Source organism: Puma concolor, chromosome A1 (genome assembly GCF_028749965.1).
Source record: "Puma concolor isolate L17-30 chromosome A1, mPumCon1.1.hap2, whole genome shotgun sequence".
In the NCBI taxonomy this organism is placed as follows: Eukaryota; Metazoa; Chordata; class Mammalia; order Carnivora; family Felidae; genus Puma; species Puma concolor.
The window spans coordinates 76,246,140-76,273,350 of NC_141667.1; the positions used below are offsets into that span (position 1 = coordinate 76,246,140).

Sequence of the window (27,211 nt, forward strand, 5' to 3'; positions counted from 1 at the left end):
AGCCTGTTTCCGATTCTGTGTCTCCCTCTCTCTCTGCCCCTCCCCCGTTCATGCTCTGTCTCTCTCTGTCCCAAAAATAAATAAACGTTGAAAAAAAAAATTTGAAGTACAGAAAGACAATAGCCCCTTGTGCTTGGAATTTTGAAACCAATTCTCATTCTCAGTCTTATGTAGCTTCCTCTTGACCCCCAAATATTAATATGTAAGTCTCAAAACCAGTTATATTCTCTACATTTTTCCTCAACAAAAAGATTCACAGTGCTATCTCTGGTGTGCTGACCTCCATGGTATAGGCCCTCGAGCAATGTCTATTTTATCTGGGATGTTTTAAGTCGATCTAAGTTCCTCCTAAGAGAATAGTCTAATGAAGTTAGCTCCTCGCTTTCAAGGATGGTACTCTGCCTTTAATAAAGACTCTGCCTCTACATGTGTTCGACTGCTTTCCCACCTTGGCCATCAACGTGTGCACATGTCCCTTCCTGCCAGAGGGTAATTCACATTATCGCCCTTTCTGCTCCTCAGTCACCTCAGAAGATGGCTGTTCTGTGGATCTTGGCTTTCGAGTTGACCTCGAAGAGAAAGGATTCTACACAGAGAATTTCCATTCAGCAGCATGGGTTTTCCGAGGGGATGATGGGAATCCTGAGGACAGTCCCAGATGTCTTAGTAAAAAACCCCGACCAGTAGCTGGTAAGGACTCTACAGTTATGGTATAAAATAAACACCTTAGAGAACATGTAATCAAGTTCCAGGCAAGCCTCGGAAGTTGGCAAAATGGAGGGAAGCACACTCTATCTCTTAATATCGTGAAAAAATCTGAAGTTGTTAAAATAAAAACTGTCTTAAGAGCTCATTCAAACTAAGAGTTGTAATTCCAAACTTGGCGTAAAGATGAATGTAGAAAAGTTGAGTATTTTCCGTCCTGGGGGTAAAAATACTATTTAAAAATAATGTATTCTAGAGTATGAACAAGTAACATCTATTTTTCCACACCAAAATATAAGCATTTTATTAATTCTGCATTTTTAAATTCTTATTTGTTATACATAGGTCTAGTTTTGTTTTTAAACATACATTAAATATACATTTGATATTAGCATGTATATAGTGTGATACATAAGATCTTATAGCCTGCTTTTTATGTTTACTGCAGTTATTTAGTAATTTTATCTTCCTTTAATAATATAAATGTGTTTTTGCAGATTTTACTAATATTCTAATGATTTAATGATTTTATGGGATTATTTTTAGTTAACTGAAACTATATATATTTCCCTAATGCAATAATACCTTAATAATTTAAAAAACCCCTATACCTGAATTACAAGTTTCAGCACGTGATATTACTATTTTGCCCAGTCTTTGCTGTAAAATTTAAGGTGTAGAGCTTTTGTAAACTTGTGTTTTATTGGTATAAATAAATGACCTTGATGAATAAGTCAACAACTTAAGCAAGCAAAGGTTCAAGTTGAAAATAATGTTTTAAATTAATTATGCAATCACGCATTTAACAAATATTGTGCCCACTATGGCCTAGGCACTGGTGGAAGTTTCTAAAGATACACAGAGAGAAGTGACAGATTTTACAAAGATGTACTTGTTTTCAGTACAAGCATCAAAATGTGCTTATTTTTATCTGAATCCCATTTATACAGACAAGATTGTTATATGTAAGATCGTCATTTATTTTATCTGTGGAGAGAAATAGAGACTTTTTAAATTTTTTCTCATAAGCATGAAATTCAACATTGGATGCTATTAATGAGGATAAGTTGTAAATCTAAAGGAGTTCCTATGTACATGCATAAGATAATACAAGTTTTATATTCTGTGCATTTAAAATATTTATTTATACTCATATAGTAATAAGCTTAGCCATTCATCGGAAACGAAGTTTGAGACTCTAAATCCCCAAATTAAAAGAATTCAGAATGGAATCTTTGAAAATAAAAGTAAAGGATGAGGATCTAGGAGTAAACTTTTTAAAAAATTTCTGTATTTAACTTTTGAGTAATAGAATAGTATAAAGAAAGGACACCAGGCTGAAAGTAAAATTTGGGAGGTTAAGATTTCTGTCTCTTTGTCCATCGATGTAGTCCAAGAACTTAGGACAGCGTGTGCCTCATCATAGGAAGCCAATATGTATTTGTTGAATGAAAGAATAAAAAGTCCTGGATTTCAGTACTATTCAGAAATTTACCAGCTATGTGTCCTTAGAATAGTTACTTATTTATTGTTAGTATCTCTCTGCCTATCTTACAGTGTTATAAAAAATGAAATGAAGTTATATATGCAGAAATTATAACTGGCTATTTCTATACATCTTGACTATTTCTCTCTCTCACCCTTGTTTTTCTTAATTTTTGTGAGAATTTTGGATATTACATATTCACATATAAGTATATATATATATATATACACACATATATATTTTATATAAATTATAAACAAATACTATTAGATACTTATTAAAATTACAAATATTTATTGTCTATTTATTTATGGCAGGCAGGTATGAAAACTTACAGTGAATAAAATACAACTACTCCCTCACAATATCTTGGCTAACACCTGATATATGGTATCTGTAAAAAAGTACAATTATCACCATTTCTACAAAATGCTTATGGTCATCAAACAACAAGCATTTGATTGATTCACTATTATTTGCTTTGGTTAAAAAAATTTGTTCAGTTTTGCCAACAAAGTTCACAGACACACGTGCATACATAGGCTTATATATATATGTGCATATCTATATGCACATACATATTTGTTCAATTTTGTCAAAAACTTTGTACATATGTGTGCATGTGCATTTATGTGTATGCCTATATAATATATACATATCACATAAGGAAAACAAAATGTTTAAACGTTGTGAGTTTCATGGTACCATTAGTTGGACTGAATCTCAGTTCACGAATGTGGCAATTGTTCCTTCTTATTGTGACTAAGACTTGAAATGTTATCAGATGCTTACGTTTTCAACTATATGATATTTAGAGATCTGTACAAGACAACGGAGATTCGAAGGAAAAGTGAGCTGAATGCAAATGAATAATTTTTAGCTGAAAAATATCTTTATTAACCTAATGGCATTTTAAGATACTGAAATACTAATTTATATCTACCAGCATGTATTTTTGGGAATAAATTTTACACTTAAAAAAAAATCCATCTTTATCCCATAAAAAAGCTCTTCTGTAAGTTGGAGATACAGATAAAGGTTTGCATCACTATAAAGTATATTGAGGGAACAACAAGAAAATTTTAGAGTATTTTTTAATATATGAGGGGTGTTATGTTTATGGAAATATTTACCCTTCATTTGAAGTTTGACATCTAACAACATGATTCCAAGGAAGTGTGTGATTTGAAGGGATAACATACTTGAAGATGTGCCCACAAAGTCTCTGAAAAGACAATGACATTCATTTGTGGCTTTTCAGCAACTATGTAGCACTCATAGATTATCCAGCAGACAGTGGCAGGGGAAACCCAGACTGTAAATCTTAAAATGTGAAAAAAATTATCTTCAGAATGGGAGGGGAACATACTGCAAAACATTTTGATTGTCTCAAGTCTCCCACAGGATAATGCAACAGTTGAGTTCACCATTTAAAAACTTCATTGAATTGTTTATACTTTCACATACATTGTTGACATTCAATTTGCTTGACTGAAGAAAAAAAAAAGCCCTATGACCACAGCCTTGAAAGCTGTACCCATCTTAACAGTCTCATGTAATACAAAAACAAAACAACAAGTGTGATTTGATTTGAACCAACACAATAAAAATATTCCATTAAACAAATATCTGTTGGATAATCAATCTGTCAAAAGCAGAAGACAGTATCAAAAGGGTAACCTAGAGGGAGCAAGATGATTCAACAAGAGGGGATGTTAGAAATGATTTCTACAGAGGTCAGAAATAGTATTTCCGATTTTCTTTCTGCCCTGATTGGCTACCAGCCTGTTGCAGATTGTGAAAATATTCATTTCTGTGTCCTTGAATTTCTCATTTCTGTCCCTTAAATTATACTGAGATCCTGTAAATGGCAAATAGAAACAGTGATATGCAATGACTGCCAAAAGGAAATTAACAAAGTGATGTAGAGCCTCCCAGGAGCATAGACCAGAGCAGAGGACAGTTTTAGGGCTGGGATACACTAGTACTTTCCCAGCAATTTTGGCATGCTTTTCCTGATACTGTTCTCAACAGCAGAAGAACAGTGTATTTTCTTCAGACATTTTGGAAAAATAAACATTCCTTCAGGAATTCATACAAAGAGACTTTATCCTTCCTCTCTTTAAATGTTTGCCAATTTTGGCAGCCAGTGTCTAGCATGGAAAGTCTAGGAGAAAAAGTCTCTTGTCTGTCTTTAACATTACATTCCTAACACAAAGGAAAACACCTGGACAAATAATAGATATTCAGTAAATGTTTGTGAATGAATAACTTCTACTACTGGGCTACAAGGGATCATTAAAGACAGAGATGTTTGTTTCCTTGTTTTTAGCAGATATTTTTGTTCCCTAGCTGACCTAGGGGAAGGTCACATGCAAAAGCATCTGGACAGAATGCCTAACTTTTTACTGTATTCGTCAAATTCTCATAGGAAATTTGAAAAAAAAAAAACAACAACCCAATGATTTACCTCATAATATGAGAGAAAATTTAATAAAGTAATGGCAAATCTCTTACAGACTCTGTAATCAGAAATCTTTAAACTGTAATTTAAGTTTATAATAATAGTATCTCCAAAGATCAGGGACTCACCTACCCCAATTGTCTGTCAGATGGTGAGGAAGAGATTCCTCACCAAGTGGAAAGCTGGAGTAAGGTCTTTTCCCACTCAAAATATAATTGTTAAATCAGTCATTTGAAATTCTTAAGCATTCCTTTGACCTCTCTATTGCTTATAATTCTATCCATAAATTGCCATTTAGGCATTCTGTAATAGCCTTTGAATATGTATCTAAAAAGGATGCAACTCTGCAAAGAAATGTCCTTGATCTCCAATCCAGACGAAGATCTAAAACTATCTGAGACATGAGAAGTGAAATACAAAAATACCAAATGAAGGATTGGAAAGAAGCAGCAAAATGTATTACCCATAAATTCTAATGTATTCCTATTTTTTTTAATAAAAAGGGATTCTATCAAATTATAGCTTTAAGGTATGAATTTGCCTTCCTTATTAATAGATGAGTATTTTTATTTTATAATTAATTACCTGACTTCTTCTCCAGAGACTTAACAATGGGCCTATTATTAATAACTTACTTATGGAGGTCAGGGAGTTTATCATTATACTTTATTAGGATTTGTTCTTTATCATTTTTAGATATTAACATGTATAGAAAAAAATTCATCCAATAAAGTATACCAATAAAGTATACCACAAGTATAATTTCTGGGGACAGAATAATAATCCCAGTATTATGTTACTAGTTCTTTCTGGTAAACCTGACCATAAATACAACCACTCAATATTCTGAAGGCTTTTGTTTATCATTCTTATTTGGTAAATTTGTCAGCACTTAAAAAATGGACCTTCTGAAATCACTTATGTCCTTCAGATGTTTTCAGTTTTGTATTCGAGCATGATTCAGGGGTATTTTTTTTTTCTAAATAAAAACAAGATGTAAATATACCATAAAAGACAAAATTCTGTGTGTCCACATCTCTCATTATGTAGATTGACCTTCTGCAAAAGGGACAGTCCCACAGAGACATTTTCTGCCTGATAATCCTGCCCTTTGTCACCTCTGAAGAGTAACAGCCCAAAGAGTTATGAGCAGAGATATTTTCAACCTGTGAGATTCTCACTTTCAAGAATTTGAACTGGGAAGATGCCCTTACTATAGTAAGCACAGAAGTTAAAATGTCTTGAGGTAGAGAGAAAAGGGCCCATGAGTGAGCTGAAGATATGAATAAGCCAAACTCATTAGTACACAGAAGCTATGAAACACACACACACACACACACACACACACACAAAAGCATGTACACACAGATCTCTATACAGAAAAGACGCTGTGAAGGTAGCAGGAAGAAAAGAGAGAAGATACATGGAAAAGAAGACTGAGAAGTAACAGGGCCACATTAATAAATGATCATTAGACTCATGTAAAAGTCCATGAACTCTTACTGGGAAGTCTCTAGAACTTTCCACCATCAATACAGCACAACCTTACAGTTACAATATCTGCAAAGTCCACCCAGCTGTTCCCATTTTTTTCTGAGAAACTCAATTGTTCAGCCTTCCCTGGGCTCCTGTAAGACTTAAATGTACATCTAAGGATTCAGTTTTCCTATTTTCATGTATAACCTTGTAACAAATGTCTTATTGTGTATGGATCTGAGTGACTCAGACCTGTAAGGCTCAGCTGCCTTTTGGGAGTCATGCTGCCTTGGGGTGGTGAGCATTGCCCCTCTCTCACCATGTGACTCAGGTAAGTTGTTTAACTTCTCTGTACCTCAGTTTCCTCCTCTATATAAAAAAAAACTGATATAAAGATTAAATTAGATAATACTAATAAGTGCTTAGAACATTTTTATTTGGCCTGATATATAATAAACAAGCAATAAATCCTAGCTACTTTCGTAATCATATTTGTGGTATCTAAAGAGTAACTCAAAAGAATGCCTTCTTTGTTTCCTCTTTAGTTCGAGAGCGAACCGTGAGGCTGTTCAAAGGGACTGGTGATTATCCCTGGGGATTCCGAATTCAATTCTCCAAACCAATCGTGGTAACTGAAGTGGATGCTAGTAAGTTGTCTCACTATAGCAGCTTTAATTCAGATCAGAACAACTATCTCAGACCTCACACAATAAATAGCCTTTGATATCATAGTCCCATAAAGCACACACATGCAATAGAAGCAATTTCTAAGTCTCAGTCTATCAAAAACTCATGATTGAAAGTGCTCACATCATGATCAAATACTTTTTAAAAGACCATGCTTTCCTGATGAAACATGCTCCTGTGGTAGACATATGGCATCGGTCTCCCCACAAAGAAGAGCCCTATCTGGACCTGTGGAAATAGGGTTTAGGCTCTGGAGACAAGGATCTTATGAGTAGTCATCCCGTATTTAATAGTTTCTAGGAGGAGTTCCATTCCCCCTACATTATTTCCATTACAACTTCTCAGCTTTCCTTATTTCCTAACAAGCAAATTAGAAATTTGTAGATGCCTGATGAAAGTTAGATCCTTTGCTCCCTGATCTATGTAACATGAGAATAATCTGAGATCAATGCTTTGAAAAAATTAGAGCCAGAAGACTAAAACTGGCAGGAACAGAAGATAAAGATATCTACACCCAGCTTGTTGTATTAGGGGAGGCATAATAAAGTTATCACAGAGGGAGGTCCAGGGCCTAGAGGGTTTCCGAATTACATTACAGTCCCCATCTGGTCTATGAATTCACCAAGGTCAGAAACTATTTTTTCCATCATTTTATTCTCATTACTTTGTGCAGAGTGTCTTAAAGGTAACAGAGTACATGCTCCAAAAATGTTTATCGATTGACTCCAAGAACCTTAGGGATAAAGGCTGGGGCAGCATGGGGCAGAGAAGAAGGGAGGAGAACCATCCAGCAGGACTATAATCCTTCCTGCTTTGCCCTCCCTTCTGTGATGCCATTATCACCCAAGGTCACATTTTGTTTTCCTTTTCTTGTCAACATTCAGGTGTTCCTTCATTGTATACTCTGATTCCACTAGGAATGTGTTCTCCTATCTGCAAAGAAGTGGATGACTACTCAGCTCTGGTAAAGGCCAGAGGAGTGACATCTGAGAGGATGAAATAGTTGCCTCTTAGCCCAGCATTCCACAGTCCTGGGCAACACCAGTGGGTAGGAAACAGTGTGCCCAGACAGCCATATATTTTTTCATATGAACAAGATTTTCCAATCAGTTCTCAAGAAATATTGAGTATCTATGTAGAATGTGAGATAATTCCTAGTGCAAAAACAAGGAAGTTTTAAAGTTTTAAACCCTTCTCAAAGAAATTTCTTTGTATGAGTTATCACTTATGCCAGGTGATCAATGGCATAGATTTTGTACAATGCAGAGGATTAGTATCCTTTAAGCAAGAAGGGACCAACTTAGTAGTAAGCAACTTGGATATCTATTACACATTCACTGATGTTTTTAAAGAAGTAAATTTACTTGCTTATTTACAATATCAAGGTAGAAACAAAATTTACTTTAAACATAAAAAACCATCATATTCATTGGATTCCTATTATGAGCAGGGTATTTTATATATGTCCTCCCATGCAAACTATACAACAGAAGTTGAAACTTGATATGATCACTTGCATTTAGCACATGAATATATTAAGGCTCAAACTGGTTAAGCAACTTGCCTAAAGGTACACGTCTGTATCATGACAACTCCAGGATTCAGATCTCAGAATTTCTACCCCTGGAAACAAAGTTCTTCCCCTATGACAGATATCTGTTCAGAACCTCTGTTGCAACTAATAAAGAAATCTGACTGCAAATGGTTTAAGCAATGAAGGGGTTGATTGACTTACAAAAGTTGAAAGTTCTGAGATAGCGTGGGTATTTGATTTGTTTCCGTAGCTCAATTTCATCAAAGGTATGAATTCTTTGACCCCAATTTCCTTGGTGTTACAAGCTTCCCATTTGGATTCAAAATGATCTCAGCAGTTCTAACTTTTTCATGGCACATCAGAGTCATAAAGATAGAGGGGATGGGCTTCAACCCCAAATGTCCTCAGTTTTCTGTGTTCGCTAGGGAATGCTATGAGCTGTTTCACTTAAGCCAAAGGCAAGGCAATTGGCTTTGCCTGACTGAGTTGCTAGGAAACCAGGGCCCACACTGGACTTGAGAGTGGAATAATGCTTCCTCACCTACCCCAAGCCACCCATAATGGAGAAGATGTTAGAGGACCTCAATGAATTCTACAACCACTCGGCCTCAAGTCCTACTGACACAGTGACAGTCTGCCCCCAGTGAGTGATAAACAAGTCACCCAAACCAAGGAAACATTAACTACTGCACACAAAGCTGATGTTTTGTCTCTTCTTGATGCATTATTTCTTTCTAATCACATTCTTTAAAAACCCTGTTATTCTTATCAAAGAATATTTCATGACTTGATTTGACTTACTTCATTCCCAACTGTTGAAAAAGGTATTCAATACCTTAAAAATCACATCAACTCTTCTTAGCGACACTGACATTATCTCCAATACCTGTTTATGGCTGAGTAGGATTCATTCAGTGTATTACATAAAATAACTTTTTCTGGGGCGCCTGGGTGGCACAGTCGGTTGGGCGTCCGACTTCAGCCAGGTCACGATCTCGCGGTCCCTGAGTTCGAGCCCCGCGTCGGGCTCTGGGCTGATGGCTCAGAGCCTGGAGCCTGTTTCCGATTCTGTGTCTCCCTCTCTCTCTGCCCCTCCCCCGTTCATGTTCTGTCTCTCTCTGCCCCAAAAATAAATAAACATTGAAAAAAAATTAAAAAAAAAATAACTTTTTCTCAATATTCTCCACTAAGCTTACCTTATAGACCCATTCTTCGCTGCTCTGGGTGAGTTCTGGGATTGATCTTAATTTTTTTTAGTCTTAGACAATGAAAGCACTGTTGTTTTGTCATTCTAAGGCCATATAATAATCACAGAACTACAGGTTAGTCTAGTATAATAATCAAAATTCTTTCATTTTTTTACCAATTTAGAATAAATTGCCTGAGCCTGCCTCATTCCTCCTGTCCTTCTTTTCCACCTGAAGGTCAATTTTTCCACCTTCTCATGGCTTTCAAAAACATTAGCAAATTGGGAATTGATGCAAATTTCTTTAAGGTAATAAAAGGAGTTCCTTTTTCTCAGATCCTATAATCTGAGAAATAGACACCAGTACCAAAATACAGGTGCAAAAGACTGGAGGAAATCACTATGATAGACAAAAGAAAGAGAGCATAAGTAAGCAGAAAAGCCTTCTTAAGGCTCCACAATGGTGGTCTGGCACCTGAGAGAGGACACAGAGAAGGAATCAGGATTACGTAGTTAGATCCTCCAATGGCAGTGCAGCTCTGAGAAATTCTGAGGCAGGCTGATAAGAAGACCCAGAGCAAAGAGTGCTCATTGGAGAAGTCAGGAGGTGGCCAGAAGCAGCCTGGCTCTAGTACCCACTCCAAATTCAGTCACTGGCTGTAATCAGGGACTTTCTGGTGAGAATGTAACCTCCGTGTGAGGTAAGGATATCAGAAAGTGTGGCAAGTGAAGGGTTTCAATTACAATCCTCACTGCAGGTTCTCTTAAAGGTATGTATATGTGGGCAATGTAGACCTAAAACATCCATACAGGGTAGGGAGTAAAAAGCCCTTAGAAAGAAAAAAAGGCAAATCGAGAGGAATAATTCTAAATTTTTTTTTCAACGTTTATTTATTTTTGGGACAGAGAGAGACAGAGCATGAACGGGGGAGGGGCAGAGAGAGAGGGAGACACAGAATCGGAAACAGGCTCCAGGCTCTGAGCCATCAGCCCAGAGCCCGAAGCGGGGCTCGAGCTCAGGGACCGCGAGATCGTGACCTGGCTGAAGTCGGACGCTTAACCGACTGCGCCACCCAGGCGCCCTGAGAAGAATAATTCTAATAAAGGTATAATGAATACTATTTTCAAAAATAATATAGAAAGAAATTAAAGAACACCTAAATTAGTGGCAGGAAAAACATGTATCATTTGTAAGTCTTGATATTTAAAGAGGTCAATTCTTCCTTAAGTTGATCTAGAGACAGAATCTGAAGTAAATTCTAGTAGAGTACCTGCTTTTGTTTTATTGGTAAAAATTTTTTCAATGAGATTCTAAAATATTTATAGAAAAGCAAAGGGCCAAGTTATTAGCTGAACATTCTTTCATCCAGGGAAAAGCCTTTTTATTCTGTAATTAGATATTAAAATGAAAATGCATGGATATATTTTTACGTTTCTACTTTGATGTGAGTGAATTTCCATTGGAGTTTACTTATTTTTCAATTAAAGTTCAATCAGTTAATCAAATATATAAATTATTATTTAGCAAACAATTCCCTAATGATTGGGGAGAGAGGGGTTTTACCCAAATGTTGGTGGAATTTGGGGACAGAAGGGTAGACCCCAAACAAGTGGGGAAAGAGCAGACGAGAATGGAGTCAATAGAACCCAGGTGGCCAAAGATAAAAACTGCAAATGTTGCCAGGTCAGCCTCGCTTGGCCCCTTAGAGCCCTTCAAAATGACAAGAACAAAAAACGATTGTGGGCTTAATAATTTCTGTACAGACACAAAGACAGGCAACTTTTTACCATCTGAGTTTTTACTATATTTTTAAAAGACATCTGGCTTAGGGGCGCCTGGGTGGCGCAGTCGGTTAAGCATCCGACTTCAGCCAGGTCACGATCTCGCGGTCCGTGAGTTCGAGCCCCGCGTCGGGCTCTGGGCTGATGGCTCAGAGCCTGGAGCCTGTTTCCGATTCTGTGTCTCCCTCTCTCTCTGCCCCTCCCCCATTCATGCTCTGTCTCTCTCTGTCCCAAAAATAAATAAATGTTGAAAAAAAAAATTTAAAAGACATCTGGCTTAGAGGAAATAAATGTTTATTCATAGGGAATGTATTCAAGAATGTTTCACATTTTCCCTCTCTCCTTCTTTCTCTCCATCTTCTCTTTCCCCTTCCCTCATCTCCTCTTTCTACCTCTGACTTCACAAGGTTAGTGTTAAAGAAGTAAAATTCATAAGGAAAATAAAAATGACTACCCTTTAAAAATCAAACAGGTCCAACTTGGTAAGTTTAGTTAGATTTTTGCCAAATACCCAAACCCTTCATGCCTGTGTTTCTAGATAAAATAACTAAATGCAATTTAATAAAATGTTATGATTTCTTTACTTACTGATACCTTTGTAACTGTTAAAGTGATACATAGTTAACTGTATCTCATCCATTCAAATGTGAGACAAATCACAATGTTTGCATTGCGTGTGACTTTGTATTTAGGAGGCCCTGAGGTTTTATAATAGGAAAAGCTGAAGGATCTCTACTGTAGCAGAAATGGTACAATACACAGTTAACCTAGGATTTTATTCAACATCACAAAGTGCTGCCCTGGCAGGGATTCATGTAGCTGCTGAGTCTACTTCTCTTTTTTTAAAATCTATTCCTCAATGCTGAAGAGCAACCTCTGAAATCCATTGTCTAGTCAAATCTGCTAAATGAGGGGTTGAAGGACTTTAAAATTACACGTATTTTCAGCACTTCTGAAAATCTCATTCACACCACAAAACATTGTTCTGGATGCACTAGAGAGGCTTAATTACACACTGAAGATAAAAAGATAAAGCAGGGAGACCTGTAGGTGGGATGGAAATGATTATCCATAACTATACAGAGAGGGAGTTTGCTGGTAGCTTACATAACTAATTGCCAACACCCGGCTGGCATTTGCATGAACATTTTCTATGAAAGCTTAAACGCTTATGAGATCTGTTGGCATAAACAAAAGAAACAGATGTTCCAACTTTGATACCAAGCAAACTTGAAAAGAAAAGTATACATCTAGGGACGGGAAAACCATAGAGGAAATTATGGATAGGCCCATCTTTCTGGAAGTTCTAGAATTTAAAATGCTACTGTTATAGTGCAATTTTTTTTTAATTAAAGGACAAGCCCCCTTTTAATTATACGTTTTTCAGATTCTGCATTATATGTAAATATGCATCTAAGGGTGGAATAGCTCAGCATTTAACTCTTTCCAACAAACACAAAACTATGCAGTCAAGTATACTGTTAAGGAAAAATACGTAGAAAATCATGGTCTTGCTTTCCTACCACCTCAATCCTTCCTGTGCAAGGTAGGATATACATACTTCCATCTGCTCCAAAGAACAGCCTGAGGTAGAGTTACCTACTTTGACATATCTTCCTCCTTCAAGAAGTCCCACAGCCTCAACCTCTCACCATATTAATAATGGGAAAATTTGCAGGCTGCACTGCAAAATACAGCATCATAGTTAATGCAATGTGTAACTGAAGCTCAAAGCATTCAAATGAGCCGTCAGTAGAATAACACTGCAGAAATAATTTTCTACCAACAAGGATCATTTTTATTCCCAAAAGTAAATAATGCAAAGATAAATAACACAAGGTACAAAGGATTTCAGTAGAGATTCTCCAAAGAGGATAGTCAATAAGCACACTCACAAAAAAATGTTCAGTATCAGTAGTCATCAGTGAAATGAAAAGGAAAACCGTAGTGAAATACCACTCCATACCTACTAGGATGGCTATAGTAAAAAGTCAAAAATAACAAATATTGGCAAAAATGTGGAGAAATCCATAGCACTCATACAATGCTGATGGGAATGTAAAATGATATAGATACTTTGGAAAACAGTCTGTCCATTCCTCAAAAGGTTAAACACAGAGTTACCATTTGACCCAGCAATTCCACTCCTAGGTATATATGTGAGACAAATGAAAACATGTGTCCACAAAAAAAAAAAAAAAAAAAAAAAAAAAAATCATGCACAAATTTTCATGGCAGCATTATTTATCCAGAAAGTGAAAACACAAATTCCCATCCACTGATGAATGGGTAAACAAAAGGTACTGTGCCCTTACAATAAAATGTTTATTCATTGATTCAAAGAAACATAGTACATGGTACATGGATGGATCTTGAAAATAAGTGATTGCCATGTGAATGATGCCAAACACAAAAGAATATTGTATACTTTCATTTATATGAAATGTCCACAACAGGCAAGGCTATAGAGACACAAAATCGATTAATGGTTGCCTGGAGCTGAGAGGTTGGGGGAAACAGAGTAACAGCTATGGTAATGGGACTTTCTGAGGTAACAAATGATCTAAAATTAGATTGTGGCGATGGGTGCACAACTCCATGAATACACTAAAAACCATTTAATTTTACACTTTAAATGGGTGAAATATAAGGTCTGTGAATTATAACTTAATAAAGTTGTCAGAAAATGAATCGTTGGGATGCCCGGGTAGCTCAGTCAGTTAAGCGTCCGACTTCAGCTCAGGTCATGAACTCATGGGGTTTGTGGGTTAGAGCCCTGCATCGGCCTCTGTGCTGACAGCTCAGAGCCTGGAACCTGCTTCGGATTCTGTGTCTCCCTCTCTCTCTGCCCCTCCCCCGCTCTCACTCTGTCTCTGTGTTTCTATCAAAAATAAATATTATAAAACCGATTTAAAAAATGATTTGTTTCCACACTGATGGATAATTTAAATAAAAAAAAAATTGTTTACTTGGGATAGAAGACTTGTTACCAAACACACCTGTGATTATCTATCAGTTAGCATGCACTGATCAGCACCAACAGCTCAAACATGTATCTTCCACTTCTATCACACTCCTTAAAATTCTCTAATTATCACTTAACATTCCCATATTCAGATTCAATCATTTTTCCTCTATCCTTGTTCTTGGCTTCTCGGACAGCCTAGAATTTACAGTGTTATCATGGCGGTTATTTCTGTGCTGTCACTATGAATGACCATTCTCTCCATCTTGAAATTCTTCTCCTGCTCCTACTTACCTTACACTCTTGCTTCCATGCTCCTAGGATCCACCTGCACCTTCTTTGTATTCCTCTCTGGCTCTTCTTTATTCTTCAAGATTTTATCCTCAATGTTCTTTATTCTTCTCCTTACATGTGTCCCTTTGGTTATAAATTCTAAATCAATTTCTCAGGCCTTTCTCATATCCTAGGTATCAAAGATATTTTCCTACCAGTTCAATGAATATTTTCAATTTTTTCTTCCATGACTATCTTAGTACATCTAAAAGCAAACACATACATTCAGCCAACTTTTTTAAAGCCCCTGCCATATGCCAGAGATTATTAGGTATGGAAAGTACCTAATTAATTTTAATTTTTTTAATGTCTATTTATTTTTGAGAGAGAGACACAGCACAAGCAGGGGAGGGGCAGAGAGAGAGAGAGAGAGAGAGAGAGAGGAAGGGAGACAGACACAGAATCTGAAGCAGGCTTCAGGCTCTGAGCTGCCAGCACAGAGCCCGACTGGGGCTGGAACCCATCAACTGTGAGATCATGACCCGAGCCAAAGATTGACACCCAACTGACTCAGTCACCCAGGCACCCCAGGAGGTACCTATCTGAATATGTATGTATGTATGTGTGTGTATATATATATATATATATATATATATATATATATATATATATGTATATATATATGAACAAAGAAACAAACAAACAATTTCACTTGTCTCTGAGGTGCTTATACTCCATTAGGGGTAGAAAGGCAGATATGCAAATAAGTGCAATAAAGAGTTTTAGGTCCCACAACAGCATGTTACACCTTCCATTCATTTCCAGTTCCTGTGTCCAGAGTCACATTGCAGACCTGTATCAATTCTGATAATATCCTTGCTGATCTGCTTATCTTAATCCTTTCCCATTCTAAATCAATCTTCTAAAAACCACTGCATACATATTTTCTGCTCACAAACTTTTGATGGATCTCTATTGTTGAAATATCAAGTACAAATTGATCTTCACATCCAAGACCCTTTACAAACTGGCCATCTTTCCAATCTTCCACACTCACCCTACCCACCCACACTTCTGCTCTAGTTGCTCCGAGTCATTAACTTTTTGGCATGTCATAAAACCTTCTCATGCACCTTTGCTCAGAAAACTTTGCCTTCATGGAGTGCCAACTGTTTGAGGTTATGCTAGTTTTAGCAAAAAATATTAACGGCATAAGATAATAAAGGCTCATTAGTCACTCACATTAATTGTCCAATGTGGATGTTCTTGGTTGGAGGGTGACTTTGTCCCCTGTAATGTTTTCATATACAAGCTTATTTGTTCTTGATTGTAGCCTAACCTAGGGCACTGAGGCATCTGCATCTTGCAGCAAGATAGGAAAAGAATATGAAAGGTGGTCCATGGGACGTTTTTATGAGCCAGGCTCCTAAGTGGCACCCACCACTTCTATTCACATTTCAGTGGCTAAAACCCCATCATTTTTCCCACCCAGCTACAAGAGATCCTGAGAAAAGTTGTCCAACTGTGATCCCAGATAGAAGAGGAATTAGGTTTGTGAATACCCAGCAGCCTTTGCCACCATGTTCTCTTTATTATTCCCCCTTAAGGAGAACCTATTTATTCATTAAGGTCAAGACAAAATTCCACTTCCTTTGGAAAGCATCTCTTAACCAGTCTGATGGAAGTGAGAATTCCCTTTTCTGAAATTTCCCAATACCTATTATCTTTGTTACTTATTTTACACTTGCCACTTACTGTATTGCAAAGTTACTTTTCTTTTTGATTATACATGTCTTATCTTCTGCAGTGTAATTCTAACTTTCTCAAAGATACAATTTTTAGGTCATCCACTCATTCATTCACTATGTATTTATCAGAAGATATATAGGCATATAGGAGACATCATATATGGTTACCACAGGGAGTACAAAAATTGGCAAGAAGATATTTTTTTTTTTAATTTTTTTTTTCAACGTTTATTTATTTTTGGGACAGAGAGAGACAGAGCATGAACGGGGGAGGGGCAGAGAGAGAGGGAGACACAGAATCGGAAACAGGCTCCAGGCTCCGAGCCATCAGCCCAGAGCCTGACGCGGGGCTCGAACTCACGGACCGTGAGATCGTGACCTGGCTGAAGTCGGATGCTTAACCGACTGCGCCACCCAGGCGCCCCAAGAAGATATTTCTGAACATATATTGTCCTTTTGGAATTCAGTTCAGAAGGCATTGCCATAAACAAGTCCTTTGAGTCCTTTAAGACTATGGAGGAAATTTATTCAAATGGTCAACCATACCATGAGACTTTATTATAAGGATGATGTTATGTAAATTAAGGATATATCAATTATTACTTTTGACTTAACTTTCCTACATTGATTGACTGTTGCTTATCCAAGCACAGAATACCTCCCCCACTATCATAAATAGACTTAGACAAGCTATAGTCATTGTTAAAAATATTCAAAGTCATGTTACCTCACCAATTGAGTCATGCTTTAAGATTAAAAGTCTTCAAGGAGGTTTATGACACTTTGGATACTGACAGCCTAATATTGCTGCATGATGCTCTGCAAGTCTATGAGCTTGCACCCAGCACTCAGATCAAAGAGAGGGGAAGGGAAAATGTTGCTATGGCTACTGTCAGAGAAATTGCTACCTATGCTTTCTTCTAGGATTTATATGATTTCAGGTCTCACATTTAGGTCCTTATTCCATTTTGATTTTATTTTTGTGTGTAGTCTAAGAAAGTGGTGCAGTTTTACTCTTTTGCACATAGCTGTCCAGTCTTCCCTACACCAGTTGAAGAGACTTTTTCCCATTGCATATTCTTTCCTCCTCTATTGAAATCAATTGCACATATAATTGTGGGTGTCTAATTTCTGGGTCTTCTGTTCTTTTGATCTATGTGTCTATCTCTGTGCCAGTACCACACTGTTTTGATAAGTATAGTTTTGTAATATAATTTGAAGTCTGGAATTATGATACCTCCAGCTTTTCTTTTCCTTTTTAAGATTGCTTTGGCTATTTGTGGTGCTATTTGGTTCCATACAGTTTAGGATTGTTTGTTCTAACTCTGTGAAGAAATGCTGTTGGTATTTTGACATGGGTTTCATTAAATATATAGATTCCTTTGGGTAGTATAGACATTTCAACAATATTTGTTCTTCCAATCCATGAACATGGAATGCCTTTCCATTACTTTGTGTACTCTTCAATATCTTTAACCAGTTTTTTTATAGTTTTCAGAATATGGATCTTTTACCCTTTGGTTAGGTTTATTCCTAGGTATTTTACTATTTTTGGTGCAATTGTAAATGGGATTGCTTTCTTAATTTCACTTTCTGCTGCATCATTATTAGTGTATAGAAATGCAACAGATTTCTGTACAATGATTTTGTATCCTACTACTTTACTAAATTCATTTACCAGTTCTAGTAGTTTTTTGGTGGAGTCTAGGATTTTCTATATGAAGTATTATGTCATCTACAAATAGTGAAAGTTTTACTTCTTATGAATTTGGATGCCTTTTATTCCTTTTTCTTGTGGCAAAATGATACAATGGGAAAAAAGATAATCTCGTCAACAAATGGTGTTGGAAAACTAGACAGCTACATGCAAAAGAGTAAAACTGGACCACTTGCTCACACCATACACAAAAATAAACTCAAAATGGATTAAGGACCTAAATGTGAGACCTGAAACCAAAAAAATCCTAGAAGCAAGCATAGTCAGTAATTTCTCTAACATCAGCCAAAGCAACATTTTCTAGGTATCTCTCCTGCGGCAAGGGAAATAAAAGCAAAAATAAACTATTTTCTGCACAGCAAAGGTAACAATCAACAAAGCTAAAAGCTAACCTACTTATGGAAGAAGATATTTGCAAATGACATATCCAATAAAAGGTTAGTATCTAAAATCTATCGAGAATGGATTCAACTCAACACCAAAAAAACAAATAATCTAGTTAAAAATAGGCAGAAGACATGAACAGACATTTCTCCAAACAAAATATACAAATGGCCAGACACATGAAAAGATGTTCAACATAATTCATCATCAGAGAAATGCAAATCAAAATCATGATGAGATACCACCTCACACCTGTCAGAATGGCTAACATCAAAAACGCAAGAAACAACAAGTGTTGGCAAAGATGTGGAGAAAAAAGAACCTTCTTGTACTGTTGGTGGGAATGCAAACTGGTGCAGCCACTGTGGAAAACAGTATGCAGGTCCTTCAAAAAAGTTAAAAATAGAATACCCTATTATCCAGCAATTGCACTATTGGGTATTTACCCCCAAAATACAAAAACCCTAATTCAAAGAGATAGAAGCACCCCTGTGTTTACTGCAGTATTATTTACAATAGCCAAGATATGGAAGCAGCCCAAGTGTCCATTAACAGATGAATGGAGAAAGAAGAGTAGTATATATATTCAATGGCATATTATTCAGCCACAAAAAAAGAATGAAATCTTGACATTTGCAACAACATGAATGCAGCTGGGGAGTATAATGTTAAATGGAATAAGGTAGCCAAAGAGAGACAAATACAATATGATTTAATTCATGTGTGGAATTAAGAAACAAAACAAATGAGCAAAGGAAAGAGAAAAACTAAGAAACAGATGTTGAACTACAAAGAACTGATGGTTACCAGCAGGGAGGTGAGTGGGGAAATAGGGGAATAGGTGATGGGGATTAAGGAGGCCACTTGTTGTGATGAACACCGGGCGATGTATGGAAGTGTTTGCTCATTAAATTGGTACACCTGAAACTAATATAACACTGTATATTAGCAATATTGGTATTAAAATACCAACTTTAAATATTGAATGTTTAATATGTCGCACATTCAATATATTGAAATATATAGAATCTTCAATATTAAAAATATTAAGACAAACTTAAATTGTAAATAAGAGTCATTAAAAACTATTTTAAGAAAGAGGAAATGGGCTTAAGATGATGTAAAAAAGAAAAAAGAAATTTAAACTGCTACACAAAGAATCTTGGTCCAATATATGGGAGACCTTATTAAAAATGAATTAACCTTGAAATGGCTTATTATGCCCCTTTTTGTTTTTACCCCTAGAGAATATTAGGTATATAACAGTAAATACAGATGCTAAAAAAACAGGAGATAAAATAAATAGCCTCCAGAGAGGTCCTCCCCACCTCCAAAGCTTAAATCCTAAGGCTTAGACTATTTTTGGCTTCCTTTCTGAGAAAGCTCAGAAAGGAGCCTCTACAAAGTAAAAGCAGCTCTTTATTTTTTTTTTTTTTCTGACCACTCCAAGATCTGTTTTTGCCACAACTTCATAAGTATTTCAATTACTTGTTCCTTCAACAATCCTGCAGAGAAACACTGCCCCCACCCCCCTTTTTATGGATGAAGATATTGAGGTTAAGTGATTTTCTCAGGGTTACAAAGAGACCTAGCAGCAATGAAGGAATGAGAACTAGCAGTTCAACCTTCTGGTGGATGAATAGATTTGAGTTTCTGAGCAGCCTTGCTATTATATTGCAAAGAGGCCATGCGGACGCCTGGCTGAATGCGCAAAGAAACCGCGTCCAGGAAATGAAAGGGAGGCTGTGAGGATAGCATTTTCCTTCTTATTAATGACATAGGCAATTGTCTAAAGTTGGAAAGAAAGGCCTTTTAGAGAGAGGCTTTTAAAAAGAGGACAAACAGCAGGGCACTCAATTTGGGACCCCTCCTCCATGAGACCCTTGTTGTCTGTCTACTTGCAGACAGCGCCGCTGAGGAAGCCGGGCTCCAGATTGGAGATGTGGTGCTGGCTGTCAACGGCACGGAGGTCACCAGTGTGGAGCATGCAGAAGCCGTGCACCTGGCAAGGAAAGGTAGGTGGGCCAGCTACAGAGTTCAGCGTCATTCTGAAGAAGCAGAGGGCTTCGGCGCACCAGGGAGTTCAAACACGATGAGGACACTACACAACAGGTGTAACCGCACTTCTCCCGCCAAGCTCCTTTAATACCTTGGCATCAACATGGTGCTTCATAGCAATTAAATCATTTTTCAGCACCACGTTCCTTCTGTATTGTAAAGTGAAACGAGAAAATGGCAGCAGAATGTACTCTATTTATTACAAAAATATTTCCTGAAACTCTTTGCCACGAAAAATGTCATCGTAATAATACTCTCATTTACAACTTCTCTTCCTTTCCTCCTGTCCTCTCTCCCTCGCCTCTGTGTTCCTTCCTTCCTCTTTCTCTCTCTCTTTTCCTTTCTTTCCATCAGTTTTTAGTGGTAAGAACCTCAGGGTTTTCATGCTTACAAAAGAGAGAGGAAGAAATAAAGAAATCACAAATCTAAAGTTTTCACAGATTCTCCTAGGGCCACTTAAGGAGGGCCTTTAAACCAATTCTGACACCGATGGAACCACGGAGAGAATAATAATAATAATATACGCCCCTGCCTACCCTTGTATCCACGCACATTTTGTGGAAAGGTTAATACCGTCTTCCACTCTGCAAAACAAGTTACTTTCTTGACACCATGTTACAAATCCTTATCTCCCCATAGACCTAAAAATATATAACTGGTAAATGCTGTGTTCCATCAAGGGATTATTAGGTGAAGTGTCCTATTCCTGGCCTCCCAAAGGCTGCATACATATCTCTGTGTTCCTGAAATATATCCTCAGGCACTGAGCTATAAAAATTTGTACATTTTGTTTAGGCCACATGTGCCGTAAGTATAACTTGCTAAACAATAAATATTGTTTGTCCTTTCTCATGATGCCATCATGCTTGAGGGTTAGCAAGAGAGAGAGAGACTTCGTGTAGACCAGGATGAGAAAATCACTAACAAATTTTGTATCCTGAGTAGCTATTGTAGACTTTTTTGGTGCAGAATTTAGCTGAATATGTGGCTTTTCTGTGGAACTTGTCATGTACCAGGTCCACCAGAAATCCAAGGACACTGTCAGTTAACATGTACACCACCTACTTGTAAGTCCTACCTAAATATTTATCCTATGTGCAACAGAGATAAGAAATGAAGGTAATATGGTAACAATTATACTAATGAATTGGTGGTATCCCCCATAAGAATGGGATTTAGCTGTTCCTAGGTTCTTTCTCACAAATAATTACTTTTCCAAGTTTTTAGTTACAGAAAACCTGATGTTAGTAATATTTCCACTCTTAGGACTTCTTTTATTTTTCCCCAAGGAGCTTAACATTCTTGGTAACACTGAACCATTCAGCCTCTATCAGTTAATGGAAGGCAGAAAACATCTCTAAAACTTAAATAGAGGATTTTCTCTTCTGTTTCAGAAAGATGATGAATTAACATTGATACTGGAAAAGAGCTACACTCAACACCCTAGTTTGTGCTGCTCCTGGCAGTTATTTGTAGCATGCCTTTATCTGCTGTTACAATCTGGGTTCTACCAGCTTGGCCTCCCTACCCCAAGAAGACCTTGACCCTCAGAATCTCCTTGTATCTTTGCTAAACCTTCTCAAACACAACAGTGGAGATACCTCACAAGCAGGAAAGTGAGTTATAGATCTGAGACGCTACAGTAAGGAGAGTAAGAGACTTATAGGGAAACAAGTCCATTTCATACCTGTGTATGTTCAGGGAGATGGGAAGTGTGGCCAATAGTAGAAGAGAGCCAAGTGTCTCACGCAAAAGAATGCTGAAGGACATATTCTTAGAGCTTTTCTCTCCAGCTTGGTGCTCAGCAGCCAAAACCCAACTTAACCACCCTACCGAGAGCCAGACAAATGGTAGCACCTGTTCCTCATGGTCGGTGGGAAACACGTAGGTGGTCCTTGAGCCCAGCTGTATTACGGAGTTGATTGCTTCTTCCTCAGGCTGAATCTCTAAGACTAATTGATTATAACACAGCTCTTAATTGGGAAATAATAAAAAGAGATGCAAATAAACAAAATAGAGAATAAAAAAAAGAGAAAGGTAAAACTTCTAAATAATTAAATACTACTTTGAACAACTATATAACAATGTGAAAACTAGATAAATAAGAACATTTTCCAAAAGTATTTAAAGTGCCAAAATCAGTAAAAGAATAAATAGAAAATTTGTCTAGACTCTAATAAAGGTATTTATAAAGAAAGAGACCATCTCACTTCTCCCCCATTTCCACCCCCAATTCATCCCCCATTTATAAGCACAAGATACCAGTCATTTTTATAGATGAAATTTATCCAACTTTCAAAGAACAAATAATTCCTATTCTGTAGAGTTTTCCAGAAACTAGGAAAGAGTGAAGCCTTCTCAGTTCATCTTATTAGGCTACTCTAACCTTGATTCCAGAACAGGGTAAGTGTAGTATGAAAAATGAAGGAATATGTCCCTTTTACTTATGAGTGTATAGATGCACAAATCCTAAGAAAAAATAATAGATACCTGAATAAAAGTGTTTATTAAAATTGCATATGATACATCATAACAAAGTAGGGTTTATCCCTAAATAAGGATGGCTTTATAATATTTTAGTACAATTCGTCCCATTAATGGACCAAAGAAAAAAATCGCATGACTATCTCAACAGAACAAAAAATCATGTAATAAAGTTCAACAAATGTATATATATTTTAAATTTCCTGCATAGTAGGAAGAGAAGTTTCTTTTTACAACTTGATAAAGATTATCTACCAAAAACCTAATCGTGAAAAGAGAAAAGTATAAAAGTATACATAAAACAACAAAACACTTAATAGAGAAACTTTAAACATATTTCTTTTGAGATTGAGAAGAATAATGCCAATTTTAACAGCCTCTGTTCACCATGATATCTAAGGTTCTGACTTGTTCAATAACACAAGGAGAAATAAAGGTATATGACCTGGAAGCAAAGAGATAACACTATTATTATTTACAGATTATATGATTATAACAAAATCAATAGACCAATGCTTAGAACTAATTAGAGAAAGATTGACCAAACCAAGGTCTCCTTATAAAAATCAGTAGTGTTCTTCTACACCACTAATAACTGAAAAGAAAAGAAAAGAAAAAGAATCTAATATATGTTTAATAACAGCAGCAACACTACAAGGTAGGAAAGAATTAATCCAACAAAGAACATGCAAGAGCTTCATGAAAAAATATTTACAACTCGACCAAAGTACATAAAAGGAGACTTAAATAACCGGAGATATATAGTATCCTTATGGATGGAAAAACTTTGTAAAGATCTTAATTCTCCCAAAATTAATCTAAATATTCAATAAGTTTTCAATAAAATTTTATTAAAAATGTTTGAGTAGCTTTTCAAACTTATCCTTAAATATATGTAGAAAAATAAAAGTCTACAAATAGCTAGATCATTTATGAATAGGGCTAGCAAGGACAAAGGAACCTTTCATACCAAATATTAAGGTATATTGCAAAACCATAATAATAAATAATAAAAAGGGTGGCATTCACAGAAATATACCAGTGGAATGGAATGGATTAGAAAGCTCAGAAACACACTCAAGTACTTATTAAAACTTGATATATGATAAAAGTAGCACAATGAGGAGAGGATAAAATTTTTACTGCATCATTTTTACAGAGAACCATAAATTGGGTGGATTCATACCTTCATATATTATGCTTTATATTTTATACCATATATAAAGGTGGACTTCAGATGTATTAAAGTCCTTGGTTTTTAAGTTATAAGCATAATGTCAATAAAAGAAACTAGGATAATAACTTTATTTGTGATCAGAGAAATGCAAATTAACAGCAAGGTGACACTTTACATCCACCAGATTAGGGGAATAAATAGAAATCAGATTATAGCCAGCTTTGGTAAGGAAATGAGGAAATGAGAATCTTCATGTACTCTTGCTGCGCTACTGGCATCTCAGAGAGCAGTCTGGCAACATCTAGTGAAGTGCCTATAAATCCTTTGTCCTAGCAATTGCACTTCTGTGGCTATAAGCCCAAAGAAACTGCTGAGAGGACATATGCAAGGACGTTCATTGCAGCATTCTGTGTGATAGAGAACAGTTAGAGGCAGTCTGAGTGACCATCACTAGGGCAATGGATAAAGAAACCAACAAGAGATGCATACTCTGCACCTCTGTGCCTCACTTTGAAACAATATACAAGATGTGCATTTGGCCAGCAACATTGGTAGATGCTAAAAAACGTGGTTTAGAGTGGGGGGAGAAAAAGAGAGAAATAGAATGAGATCTTAGCATAACACCGTTTGTGTGAAATAAAAAGACACACACAAAGGAGTGTATCCACAGTCCTATATCAAACATGTTCTGTGAGTGCCTATTGTGAGGAGCAGAATGTGTGAGAAGAATTGGGAATGGAGGCAGAAAATAAAGTGGAACAAAACAAAAGGGGTCTGCACTCCAAAGACTATTGTGTGCAACAACCTGAGTGCTATGATGGGCTCAGCAGTCTGCACCCAAGTTCGTGAGCAACAGACGAAGACCTCCTAAATGGCACGCACACACACACACTTTTAGTTCCATCCATGTTCTAAAATCTATAGGTGGTAATGATGAGGGAAGGCAAAAACAAAAAACAAAACAGGATTACAGAGAGGCAGTGGGGCTATGAGAAAAATATACATGACCATGAAACTAAAAAAAAGGGAAGAGAAAAGGAAAGAAATAATGGGAATAATTTAATTTTTATGTAGTGCTTTACATATTCAATTTTAGCAAGGCTGTTAATTGGGCAGGGTGTTTCTGGAATGTATAGAATTTAAACCAAGCTCTTAGGGGGTTCTCTTTAGGACAGAAAAGTCACCAACTTGTTGAAGAAAGCAATAATCATGGAATAACAAATGGACCTTTTGTTAAATTTATATAATATATAGAGGTCTTGAAAAGTATATTTACATAGTGTCCAACAAAATAACAAACAAACATGCGGTTGTTTAAAAATCTAAAGGTTTCCTCTTGCCTCTTGTACCTGTTTGCATAAACTTCTTAAAAGTCTGATATCTTTTTTTTACCTCTCTATATTTCTGTACAGTTTCATTCCTATGTATTTTAAACTTTTGTAAAATCTTATTTTATTACAGGTTGCTATTTTGTTGATTTAGATTATCTAAACATCAAATCACTTTCCTCAAAACCTTAAATCTGAAATCTAACTGTATGTCAGACTCACGCAAGAATCTCTTTTAAAAACAGAATTCCTGGTGGTGGCCTGCATGTTTGTAATTTTAATCAGCTCTCCCTGATGATTCCTTCACAGCAAGCCCAGCATAGCACAGAGCTCAGCGTCTTGGAGGCATGGCCGGCCAAAAGTTTGCAACCATAAGATTAAAAGTCTATTTTGTTACCTTCCAGTACAGGCTTTATCATGTCTCCCCAGACTAGCATAGAAAAGGGATCTACCATATGTAACAAGATCAAGTTTTCAACAATTCTACTGAAATAATAGTCCCATTCAATAATACTAAATAATATATTAGTATATATTACATTGTATAATATAGAATAATATAATATAAAATTAAAATTATCAAATAATAATCCTATTCAGAAATACTAAGCACACACACCTGTACAAATTACCTTAATTTTGCCAATGGGAAGACTAAAGCAGATTTTTAAAAAATGTTTGGGATCCCAATGGGAATAACAATAGCTCCATGTGAATGTTTATTTCATTAGGTCCCCCATCCTTCTGGTTGGGGCTTTTGTAGGGCTAAGTGCTTGCAGACTGAAATAGGAGATTTAATCATCAAGGAAAAACACGGAAAAGAAAGAGGAGAGGAAAACAATGAAGCTTTAATCAACCTGGAAGTCCTTTGGGGCCGTTCCATTCCTTTGTCTCACCAAGAACAGCTTTAGTAAAAATAAGTACAGAAGTGCATTGGGATGTGGGACCTGGGCAGATGAACACAGTGCCAGCCCACCACGTAGCCCCGGGGACAGCGCACGTCTTGCACATTTCTCTTCGGCACCTGCAAGGGTGGTGGAGTTTGTCTGACAGCCGAGGTGCGACTCCGACACAGCTGAAGATTGGTGGCATAATAAGAAGACAGTGATCCAAAGAGAAAGTGTGAATTAGAAAAAGAAATCATTTTTCTCTCTCCTGTAGCTGTAAATAACCTCACCCATAACACCTTACTTCCCAAACTCTAGGCCCAAGTGCTAGGGAAGAAGAGTTTTGCCAGAGAGCTTCTCTTTGAAAGGGCGTCATCACCAAAGAGCTGTATTTGCTAAAGACATGGATTTTCAACCTCGTTCATCTGCACTTGACTCTTTCACTTCAGGCCATTTGTCTTCCCATGTCCCCCAAACAAGCAAGATTTCTGGGCTGTCCAGTAGAGGAAGGCAATGGCTGTGTGATTCCTTTCTCTAGGGTGGGGAGACACTTAGAGAAAGACATAAGCAAGGGGAAAAACTAACAATTTTGTTGTTGCAAAATATTGGGATGGAAAATGAAAGTATACAGGGGAAACTAAATCGTAGTCAAGGAAAGGAAGAAGCATAGTGGTTGGCGACAAAGACTGCTCCTGAGCAGGACCTCTCGGCAACCGAGATTTGCTTGGCTACTTGCTACTGAAATTGTGGTCTGACATCAGCTGAGAACTTGTTACAAACACAGGATCTCAGGCCTCATCCCAGACCTAGTGAAGGAAGATGGCAATTTAACAAACCCACCTGGTGATTTGCATCTGCATGTAGGTTGAG

At 36.8% G+C, this 27,211-nt stretch overlaps 1 protein-coding gene across 2 annotated transcripts in view; it reads left to right on the plus strand.

Moving 5' to 3' along the window:
• Positions 1-27,211, plus strand: part of LOC147584243 (uncharacterized) — a 124,871-nt gene that overhangs the window by 35,811 nt on the left and 61,849 nt on the right. For both annotated transcript variants that reach the window (XM_086687400.1, XM_086687338.1), the window contains exons 5-7: positions 523-690; positions 6,677-6,778; positions 20,312-20,422. In XM_086687400.1, the coding sequence (XP_086543526.1) occupies positions 523-690; positions 6,677-6,778; positions 20,312-20,422 (381 nt within the window). The remainder of the gene's footprint in view (positions 1-522; positions 691-6,676; positions 6,779-20,311; positions 20,423-27,211) is intronic.